The 11,625-nt window shown below is 51.0% G+C and overlaps 1 protein-coding gene across 2 annotated transcripts in view; it reads right to left on the reverse strand.

Annotated features, from left to right (window-relative positions):
- The window catches only part of SLC24A3 (solute carrier family 24 member 3), a 98,294-nt gene extending 87,456 nt beyond the window's left edge, over positions 1–10,838 (reverse strand). For both annotated transcript variants that reach the window (XM_042038895.1, XM_042038894.1), the window contains exon 1: positions 10,595–10,838. In XM_042038895.1, the coding sequence (XP_041894829.1) occupies positions 10,595–10,817 (223 nt within the window). In that variant the 5' untranslated portion in view covers positions 10,818–10,838. The remainder of the gene's footprint in view (positions 1–10,594) is intronic.
- Between the last annotated feature and the right edge of the window lie 787 nt (positions 10,839–11,625).

Raw genomic sequence — 11,625 nt, forward strand, 5'->3', positions numbered from 1 at the left:
TCTGCTCGCCCGAGCTCCAGTGGGACTGGCAGCACCGCACTGAGGGAGAAGGGATGTCCCCCAGAGTGTCACCCCAGCTTCACCTGCAGGGCTCCCCCAGGAGCAGCGTCACCTGGGGAAGCTTTGTGGGACCACCATCCACGGGGCTGAGAAAAGGAGCGAAAGCAACGGGCCCTTTTCTAGCTCGGCTGGCTGCAGGCAAGTCTGCACTCCCACTGGGAATGTGTCAAGGATCTGCAGAAATCAAAACAGGACGGGAAACTGACTGATAGCACGCACCCTTAAAAGGCCATCTGATCCTGATTTACGGGCCCGAAGCAGCAGGGAATTTCCTACGTGGAAAAATTTGCCAGGGAAACATCAATCCTGTCTTCAGCTCCACTGTCCCTGGCTGGGCAGAGCAGTTCCATGTGCTCTGCTGAGGGAACAAGACTCAGGCTCAGAACACAGACGCACGCGCGCCCGCACACCGAGGTCTCCTCCAGCACTCACCAAACACCACCAAGAGCTTCAAGGAGACTTGGCCAAGCAGGTCATGGGTAATGACCTATCAGGTAACTCAGCTGTGGACTGCTGGGTCCCCTCAGCTTCCTGCGTGCTCACCTGTTTATTAATTCTATACTGAAGGCGGGTTAGATATCCCTGCAAGTCCTCCCCAGGAGACAGCGATTCAATCCAAACTGTTCAGCACGGATGCAGCGGAGGTAGGGCAGAAGACTGCTGGCTTTCAACAGAAGCTTCACTTGGAATTTATGGTTTTTTTAAGAAAAAGGGAGTTTGGAAAGACATGTCAAAAGGAGGAACCCAAGTGCAAGCAGAACACAAAATTAACTCAAACATGGAGGCTGCACGAACAGCTTGATTCCCCCACTGCCAGCTTCCCCCAAGCACACCAGCGGTGGTGGCTCAGTGGAACTTTCCATCGCCCAGTCCAAGTAGTTGTCAGCTCCTGCATCCTGATTAAATCTGCAGTCCTGGCAACTGGGGATGGGGGACAGGGCGAGGTTCAGCACTACCCACAGGAGCCTTGCTCCGTAGGGGTCCGACAATCTCGCTCCGAGAATGGTTCGTGGGACGGAATTAATCTGCGCTCCCCTGTCTGATGCTCCCTGCGCTGTCCCGACCGGTCCCTTGCCCACCCCTCCTCGGATTAGGGGGCGCTGCCAGAGCCTCTGCAGAGCCTGGCACAGCTGGGGCGGTCTGCCAGACCTGGCTCCGGCTCCTGCCCACCCTGGGTGCCCCGGCTGGAGGCACGGTGTTGTGTCCAGGAAGGATCCGGCAGCACAGCTGGACAGTCCCACCACGCCTGCCCTGCTCACCCGACTGGCTGTGGGTCAGTTCACTGCTAGCCTTGAAGCCACACCTCTCTTGTAGGCCCATCGGCCCAGGGATGCCAGCAGTCACCACCACGTCCCCAGTGGTTGCTATGGCTACAGGAAAGCTGCTGCATCCCTGCATGCAGCATCCTGCCTCACCAAGGCTCCTCACAGCAAGCCATTGACCCGGAGGACATCCTCGAGATTCTGCTTGCCTCGAGAGAGGCTCTGATGTTCCCTCACAGCAAATCCCTGCCTCCTTCTTCCCTTTTCCCTAGCACACTGGCGTCCTCTCAGGAGGCAGAGCTCAGCAGCTCTTATGGCAGAGCACAAAGGCTCACACAGGGCGCAGGAAGCACTCAAATTCCCAGGGAAAATGAAACACAAGGAGCTATTTCATACAGAGAAACCAGTTACTGACTTGTTAACTTGGGAGATGCAAGAGTATGCCAGGGAAGCGTCACTCAGTCCACAGGCCCCAACCCCAGTGGCAAACACACCCCGCACTCTGCTTGCACTTTTCCCAGTGAACACGGCACTGGATGCGGATGGAGCCAGAAGGCAGTGTCAGACACACCTCCAGCCTGAGTAGCCGGCTGTCCCACTGCCAGGGCCCTTCTCCAGGCATGCCGACCTGGCTGGGGCACACCGATAGGGCCACGTCTACCATGAGCTCAGGCAGGAATCCCATCAGGCACTCAGCTTGCAGCCAGGTTTTATGGAGCACCAGGTTTAGTTCTGGTGGGCAGCAGCCCCAAGAGACCCCTCCCGAGGAAGCCTCCTCCCGAGGAAGCCATCCGTGCAGGGTGACAAGGCACAGGGCTCCCCATGCCCCAGCCCACAGGAACCCCGGCTCTGCTGAGCCGTGCTGGAGTTGTGCCAATGAATAATTAATTGCCGCTTTGTTTCCTAGCGAAATCCTTTAGCAGTCACTATCTCTGTTTTAACACAAAATAATTATCGCGTTCTCCTTTACTCCTCTTCTCCTGCCAGTGAAGAGATGAGAAGAGAACACCTCTAGCTCATGATTCCTCAGAGCCCTTCGGGGCTGGAGCTGCAGTGGTGGGTAATCACCGGCGTGCTGCCCCAGGCCACGTCGCTCCGGCAGGGCACAGGCAGCTCGCCAAGCTGCAGAAGGACAGAGCGCTGCAGTGCTTGGGTCACCGGGGACTCGCACTCATCAGGGCAGGAGCTAATTCTCCAGTCGGTTTCTTCCGAGGCTTTCAGAGAGTGCTAATTAGAAGTGGCCATTCAGCACCTGCTGATCCATCCCCAGCCGCCTGGGCTGACACCGCTCCTGCGTTCACCAGGCTGCGGCCCCAGGACTCCGGTCAGCACTGCTCGCTTCTTTTTACCCCACCTCTCTTTTCTCTATGCATATACACATAAAACCAAGGAAAGGGTTCCAGCAAAGAGGCCCAACCATGACCGAGCAAACAACCTCCAGAGCTCATCCAAGCTCGTGCTTACGGATGGGAGATGCTGCCAAGACTGCCGGTGAGGACAGAAAGCTGTGGCACTGCCTGGACACCACTTCTGGCCACTGGCACAGGCACGCGATGAGCTGGGAGTCAGCAGTGCCCCCGAGAGAGAAGCTGCCAGACAGCTCATGAAGCACTGGGGCAAACGCTGCCCCACAATCAGTGCGTTTTTGTTTGGTTTTTTTCCCCAAAGCACCAGTATAAGCCTTTTAAAAGATATTTGACCCTATCCTGAAATTTTAGGGTATCTGACCATATCCTAAAATCCCGAAATTCAGGATGGAAATAAAACCAAGTCTGAAAACCTCCCAGTATCTCTGGATGAGCGCACGTGGAATGCCGAGCAGCTCTCCGTGCTGGTGACCATGGGGTGTCTGCCTGGTTTGAATGCCCCAAGCAGCTGGCACCCTGTTCTGTTATCCCCCACGTCTGCCCGGAGCGTGCCCTGCTGTCACAGCCAGCTCTGTGTTGTGATGTTGGCTCAGCACACAGCCCAAGGTGCCCAGCGGGGGCCTGGCACACACCGCTCCCCTGCGGCCTCCCAGCTTCCAGCTCGCCCACTCGGGCTGCAGGCCCACACGGAGGGGTGATCCCTCTTTCTGTGCGGTTCCACCATACCCAGCACAGAGGACTTTGATCCCGACAGGAGTGCCCCTGAAGAGCCTGGGCCAAAGTGGGAGCTTTTCCACCTCACTGCCAGTACCGGGCATCTTGGGATCTTTGGGAAAGAAAAATCCCTCCCCTCTCCATTTCCTAATGGGAACAGCAGGGAAACGACAAAGGACTGGCACATATGGGCAACCAATATCTATCTAATCTGGGAATTTTTTTTTAATGCAGTCCATGAAAAAAGGGCATTTTAATTAAATACTTTCATTTTACCCACTGCTGCACGCTAAATCAAAATGCTTCAGCATTAATACGTAAAACCATTATTTTGTGCATGCATAAGTGAATTTACGCACGTGTCTGTATATAAAAACTATACAATTAAGCACTGCTTAAAATGCAGATGGCAGATGATAAAGACTCCATCCTGACTGCATTAAATCCTGACTTGGGATGCTCTATTTGATTCTTGGTCGTTTAAATCTAGCGTAAACGCAATGAAGTCAGTAATAATTTACACTCGTGGAAAATCTGGACCTTTGATTTTTAACTACTAACTACTGGCAAGAATTGAAAAACAAGCAACAAAAATCCAGTTTGCAACATGGGGCCAGATGTTATTTTTCTTCCTTTGCAGTAATAGCTCAAGAATACCAAATTTAAAACAGAGCTCTAAGAAAGGTTTGTCGTGGATCTTGGGAGTTACATCAGCTTTCAGCCCTGAAACTTGAATTAGCACTTGAGGCCCCTGTTTACACATTCATGTTCAATCTGTGAAATACTACAGACACCAGAATTTAAAGCATGTGCTGATAACCACTTGCTCCAATTTCCTTCATTATCAAGCTTACTCCTTCTGACCTTCTGGAATCACGGAGAAACTCTGAAACAGCTTAGGAAAGGTACTGTCATTCACACGATCTGATCAGGAACCTCATGCTCTGTCCCAACAAAAACAAGTCACACATTTCACGTGGCCTGGGGTCAACAGGCACTGAGACAAATGACTTCATTCCCGAATTTCTTGGTACTGCAAGTCTAAAGTTTTTAACAGCCACAAATATACAGCAGCACAGATTTTCCCCGGGCAGAATTTGGACGTTTTATAGAAATGCAGCAACACGTTTTTAAATGCTAAGTGGACAATTCGCTTTGGCCACGGCAGACGAGTAATTCAGGTGTGTGAAAAAAATGAACCACTCCAGTGCCTGGCCAGTCTGGAACATCTCCATCTGGGGCACGCTGCGACGTTCTTGCGGCTGTGAGCAGCCGTCCGCACCTCAGCGGTGCCCCGAGGCAGCCAGAGTCACCAAACAAGGGCACCACACTGACTCTCCCCAGCTGCCAACCCAAAGCCCTCCACTGGCGCTGCTTTTCATGCTCAGCATGCGAAAATCCGAGTGCGTTTTCTTCCGAGGGAAAGGAGCAGGGCTGACTTGACAATTTTTTTTTCACTGCCTCCTTAGAAATTCAGGTCACAGGCTTCATGGAAGACTTCTCAGATTACCGGCGTGATGCACAGCAGCAGCCTGGCATCCTCAAGTGTCAGAGAAGTAAGACCCAGTTCAGAGAGGTACAATGTGATATTTATTCACGTCTAAAGTCATGCTCTGTTTCTTAACACCTTTTAAATGCAAAGGCATTTAAAGATTTGGAAGCAAGGGTCCCTTTTCAGTATTTTAAACCTCTCTGCTGCCTTTTCCACAGCACACAATAAGCAAAGGAGTAACCCAAGCTCACCAAAAGGTCAAGGAAGCAAGTCTGATTCCTCTAGACACAAAGAACAAACAAAAAAGTAACGGAGGAGAAAAGCCAAAATAAACCCGAAAGTTGAGAAAATTTCTGGGCATTTTAAAGTTAATTCCAGAGGGGAAAAAGTAATCATGAAAAAGGACACAGGGTTTCCCCACTCCACCACTGGAGAGCTACCACGCAGATAGGGCTGCACTTCTGACAGACTCTCAAACAACCTCCTCCTGTGCCTTTGACAGCAGCAGGTGTACAGGTTCCGTTCCTTGTTCCCTACAAGGATTATTCCCTTCTTCCTGGCCCCTTGCCATCATTTCTCAAGACTATCAACACGATTCTTGGGTAGCAGCAGTCAATTAACCTTTGGCGTTCCTCCCTCCCCACACGGCGCGACACACGAGTCTTCCCCCAGCGCTCTGCGAGCCCTCGCTGCACAGCCAGCCTGTGGCAACGCAGCGTTTTCCACCAGAAACAACCACGAAAGCGGGAACGGGCTCATTGCGAGCATCGCCGATCACGCAAGCGAGTCCCAGTCCGTGGGATCTCCCCCTACCACGGGTGTCCATCTCGGCTCTGCTGCGGCACCGAGGGCCGAGCCGAGCGTCTTTTCGGCCACAACAAGAAGTAGTTCAATTGCAGCTGTCCGATACACGTGCGGTTACGTATCCTGCAAAAGCCAGCAGCAGCTTTCTGAGGAGGATGCCCTGGAACTCGCCACCTTTCCCCTGCCTGCACGCTGTGGGGACAACGCTGGCTTTGGAATCTGGGGGTTTCCTTTCTCCTGCTTTTGTTTCATCTATGCAATAGAACACCGCGGATGAACTGTAACAGCACCGGGGTAAGAGCACTGCCACCTCTTGATTTTAATCACACAAGCTTGTACTATTTTTCTCCCTGAAGCTCTGGCTCTTGCAGTTGCACACTTAATCACACGGGAACACTGGCAAAATTACAGCAAAAACAATGCCACCGGCTTCCTGTGCGTGCCCAGAGGGTCCTGCTTTGCAGGGAACTGCCTGGTTTTGGCCATCAGTTCAGAATTTTCAAGTACCCAGCCAGAAGCAGTTGTTCTGAGCTTCCCCTTTGGCACGCTGTCCAGGCACAGACCTGCTGTAAAACATAGCAGGTGCTGCCTCAGAGCGATGGTGCCCAGGTACCTGCTCCCCTGTATGGCAACACAACTCAGCCACACTTGGGCTGCTGCCCCCTTGGACGGCTGAAAAATCCTAAAGAAAATACCTGTGACCACCTCTTACTGCTAAGAGATCCTACAATCCAGCAGTCCCACAAGAAAACCCAGCCCAGAGAGCAAACCCCGAGCAAGTCCTGAGTGCAGCATAACCCTAAGGATAAGGATACGGGTAAGGAAAACGTCCGCAGCTGTTTCTAACGAAGGAAGCCCATGGGCTCTTCTGCAAGGAGAGCTCCAAGCCCCTCGGCTGCCTTGCACATTCCCCTCAGCCAGAGGTGCAGCTGTTGGGACATGCCCGGCCAAATCCAGGGTCTGGATACAACTCGGGCACCAGCCCTGGGGGCTCGGCCAGCCCTGGGCTCCCTGAGCCCCAGCCCCCGGGGCCACGTGTCAGCACCAAACCTCAGTGCCTGGTGCCCACCGGGAGAACATCTGCCCTTCCTGGCTGCAGCAAGAGATAACCCAGCTCCCCGCCAGCATACGAACCCAGAAGAAATAAGCATGTTTTTGTTTTCACTTCTGAGGTTTTAACGCAAACATTGTGGGTTTCTGATGCTTTAGGTCTGAAGTTGACAAACAGAAGCAGAGTGTGGGAGCAGAAGTTCAAGCAGATTTCTGACAAATTCACCAAACTTACAGCTCAGTGAAAGAAGAACATCTTTTTTGCTACTCCTCGAGGACGTTTTGTTACTAAACTTGCAGCAATTTATTCTTCTAACATTCCCCCAAGCGAAAGCAAGGTTTGGCAACTTGCAAGGCAGAAACAAATTTTTACTTTTCATTTTGCTAGGATAAAATTAATTTTGCTTGAGGGAAGGCAACTTTTTGTTTTTTAATTGGATTGAGGTTCAAAGAAGAAAAGAAAAAAAGAGAAAGAAAAGGAAAACAAACAAACAAAAAAAAAAAATCACTCTTCACATAGTATGCTGTGTCTGCTTGGGAAGGCCTTCCTAAAGTCTGCGGTGCAGAGCCTGGTGCGTGTTCTCCTGACTTCATCTGGCCATGACAACCCAGGAGAACTCAGACCACAGAAAGCCCAGCACGTGCATAAGCCACGGCACAGAGGAGAGAGATCAGAAAGCTCAGCTTCACCCGAGGGGGTTTGGGTTTGTGGGCTCAGGTTTGTGGCTCAGTGCCAAAAGGGCTCCGAAGATACGGCCACAAGCAAGCAGCCTGGAAGGGTTACCTGCTCCACAGCCAAGCACCACAAATTACATTATCATGAGCTATGACTCACTGGAAAAATATTGATAAAAGAGAAAGTTGCTTTTGAAATAAGATGAGGAAATGTAAAAAATAATTGCACAAAAAGCTTCTTTGGCTGTTTAATTTAAACACTTTTATGGCTGAGAGTCTAAATGAACACACGGAGATCTTTTTGTTCCTGCAGCAATCAAGTATTTCCTGCTATTACCGACAGTGACTTTAAAACAGCACATTTAAGCAGGGCTGTTACTTTATTTTCAGCCTTTCTAAGGCGGGAGTGGAAGCGGTAATGCGGGGGAGGAAGGTGATGACAGCTCGTCAGAGGAAGCATATGTCAGTCTGGTGAGGAGCTAAGGAGGGCTGGCACCGGGACCTCAGCCACGCCGCCTCCAGCCCGAGCTTCCAGACACACGACATCCCATCCTGACACAGCCCCGGAGCCTGTCACCTCCTGACAGCCAATAAACCCCGTCTGAACTAAGGGCAAGCTTTGGAGCTCCTCCAGTGCAATCTCAGTTCTGAATCCGGTAGCACAGGGACCTGACCCAAAGCTCAACATTAAACCAGCTTAATCCTTTTCCTTGGCTTCCAGGGGGTGAATCACATTTCTGAACAGGACTGGGTGAGTAAATGATACTTTGCCTGAATTGACACAAGTAATTCTCACTCTTTCCTCGCCATCTTTTGCATAAGCTAAAACTGTCAAACAGGGCCCAGCGTCACAAGTGTTTCATTTTAACAGTATCACTACTTCTGCGAATAAACTCTGTCCGACTTTTTTGTCCATCTCTAGCTCCACACACCTTCATGTGCATACCACAAGGGCAAGGGGATGGTAGGAGAGGCCAGAAGAGCATCTGCTGTCTGACAGCAGACACTGCCATGAGAAGCCACCGGGATCCAAGAGGGAGGGGACAAGCAGCTATGACTGCAGGGCTGGACACTCAGGGGACAGGCAACAAGAGATGAGAGGCTCCTTAGAAAGGACAGCAGGCTGCTCTGTGGTTCTGCTTCCACAGGCACCCCACGCAACCACAACCAGCCACAGGGCCAGGCCAGAGCCACGACGAGTACTTCTCAGAAAAAGGTCAAAAAAACAACAATCAAATATCCCCCTAAAATGATCTCTAGGCTGGATTCAGTCTATTTCACCCGTTTAATATTTCTACCGTTTTTGTTGCAAAGGCAAAGTGAGCAAAACCCCCCCTGTCTGGAGCGGTTCTGATGACGAAATGATACTAGATAGGCCACTGGATAAATCATTAGGAAATGAAAGTCACAGCTGGCAGATGTCATGCCAGGCACTCAAATGAGCCTGCAGTTGCCCGAGCAGCTGAAGAACAGAGACTTTCCCTTCAGCTCGTCAAGGTGTGTTTGTTTACTTGCCAACACACCACAGAAGCCAAGCACTGCAAAAGAACCACAACACATTTCAACAGGAGGCATTCTGCTTGCCTCCCACAGCAGGTGAGGTAAAACTGCTTTCTTAAATGACCCACTTTTGCCTAGCTGCAAGGTGTTCATACAGGTTCCTTTGGGAAGCGAGCGGGGAAAAAACCCTTTTCAGGCAGCATTTCCCTCCCGACAGCTGCCCAAGGGCAGGAGGAGCACCTGAAGGCCAACACACATCCCTGTGGGGATGCTGGGGAGGTCTGAGCTCTGCTGATTCCCAGGTCACAACAGGCTCCCAGGGTTTGGAGATGCATCATTCGTGTATTATGCTCAGCAGCATCACGAATTGCCCCTTAGAGAAGGCAAAGGCAGACATGCTTGGTGAAATCCCGTACTTCCCAAATGCTGTGACACCATTTGGGGCCTGATCCAGCAGCAGCACAGCCGGGGGAAGGACGGTGCTGCCCTGGGGGCCGTGGGATCAAGCCTTCCGTCAGCTTTCCCTGACAACCACAGTTGCTGGGGTCAGGGCTGTACAAGGATTTGCACCACCCTACCCCATCCACACTTTTAAATGCAAAAGCACAGCTAACAGCACTTTGCTCTCTCGTGCTGTACGATCACACACAGCACCAATGTCATCCACGACAAGCTGATGTGCCCATGCCCTTCTGCCAGCTCCCTCACTCACCTGTTTGCGGAGCAGCAGAACTGGTGCATTCTGCAGGTCACCTACAGCCCACTGAGCTCAGCTGGTAACCTTTGCAGACACTGCAATCGTGTCCTCACTCCCAAATGCTTCTGACTGCCACCCGGCCCCACATCAGGACGCTCAACAGTACTTCTCACTGCTTAATGTTATTTACATTTACACTGCAATAAACCCAAACAAAATTGACAAAATGACACACAGGACCTTAACTCTGTTACTTTCAGTTCCTTTCTGCATCAGTTTCTACTACAGAATGTCACACCATGACTATTTCAAAAAGAAACAGTAATTTCATGCATACAGATATTTCTGCTTTCTCTCTCCTGAGAAAACACAATGTACTCAGTAGTTATTGTTTTAATTTCTGAAAGAAGGTGGGGGGGAAGGGAAAACCCACTGACCACAAATGAAATCCCCCATGCTTCCTACAGGCCACTCTCTCTGGTGAGGGCAGCAGGAGCAGCTGCAATGGTGAGACAGCAGGTGCTGAGGCACCGAGTGCAGTGGGGGAAAATATTACTGCCAGTGCTGATGTGAGGCTGCAAGATTGGGTCTGCGCTGTGCCAGAGTTATGCAAACAAGCGAAAATTGAAGTAAGAAGAATTTCTGTACCAGTTTTTTTGCTGTCTAAAAAAGACCATAATCATCCATCTGTCCAGAAATGTTATTAAGGATTACGGCAGAGGAAAAATTATAGACAGAGAAGTGCAGCAAGAACTGTATTTGTTAGAATTTCTCCTGGGGCACGTAACCTACATTAGTCCTGAAGAACAGAGCAAAACCCTTCCCCTCCTCTCCCCAAAACTTGAGGAAATTATATCCAAGCTCTGCTGTGAAAAGCAGCTTTTATGGATTTAAAAATAGGTAAGCCTTGGCAGTACGGATGTGAGGAAGCCAACTGCAGGACCGAGGAGCTGGAGGCAACTTTTGTTCCTACCTGGCTCGGTGCAATTCCTGACGTAGAGCTGCCCCCCATCCTCTGGGACGTCAGTCACGTTCTGCTCATGTGCTTGCAGCAGCTGCCGCCCACTCCACTTGTTGCTGTTTTCCACAGAATAGCTCAGGGCGTCATAACCTGAAGGAAAAAAGCAGCAGATACGTGAGGAAAGGCAACTCCTGATTCTGCTCCTGAACACCTGAAGCAGCCCAAACATTTGCATTTCAAAAATGGTCTCCTGGGTTTAAAGGAGCAGTGTTTCTAAGCCCACTGGACAGGGACACTGCCAGCAGCTCCCCATCCCACGGGAGTCAGGTGCACTCCTCCACAGCTTCCGAAGTTCATCCTAGAAGAGCATCTCTGTTTTCCCACCCAGCACCATCTCACGCCTCCGACTCACTTCCACACCTCCACGCTTCCAGTAACAGGAAATATCCACGAACACAAGGGGCATCACTTTGTCTCACTACCTTTGACTCACCCCTTGCTCTGCCCTTCCCTTCAGCTTTGCCTTGGTGCTGGCTAAGTGAAGCTCTATTTTAGCAATGTCAACAAAGACAGCTGGCTGATTCCCACAATATTCCTGGCACGAGGCTGGTCAGCCCTGGACATGCCATGTCTGCCTAGCCAGCTGGGCACACACACGCTCCTGTGTCAGTTCCATGCCTCCTACACCGGTTCAGACTCAGGGGAAGAAGAAAAAACTCTACTTTTTTTTTTTTTTTAAGCCAGAAGGTATCCACACACCAAATCAGCCCTCTTGCAATGGGGACCCTGTGGCCCTCCAGTAACAAACAGCATTTCAGAGGGATTTCCTCCCACCCATCCATCCATCTCCTTCCCACCAAGCAGAACACGGGCTCTCTCACAAGGGCTTCTGAATTATTCCCAGTTTTGTCCACTGCTTCGGAAACAGACCAAAAGCAAAAAAAGCAGTGAGACAGAGATTCAAGTCTTGGGCCAATGTCTCAGAGGGTGATTAAGGACAAAGGAAAAGGTTCTCTGCAGGTCCCAACCCTTTTGTTAGGTTA

Source organism: Corvus kubaryi, unplaced genomic scaffold (genome assembly GCF_017639235.1).
Source record: "Corvus kubaryi isolate FWS band 111438036 unplaced genomic scaffold, C.kubaryi_AGA036_p1.0 37393, whole genome shotgun sequence".
In the NCBI taxonomy this organism is placed as follows: Eukaryota; Metazoa; Chordata; class Aves; order Passeriformes; family Corvidae; genus Corvus; species Corvus kubaryi.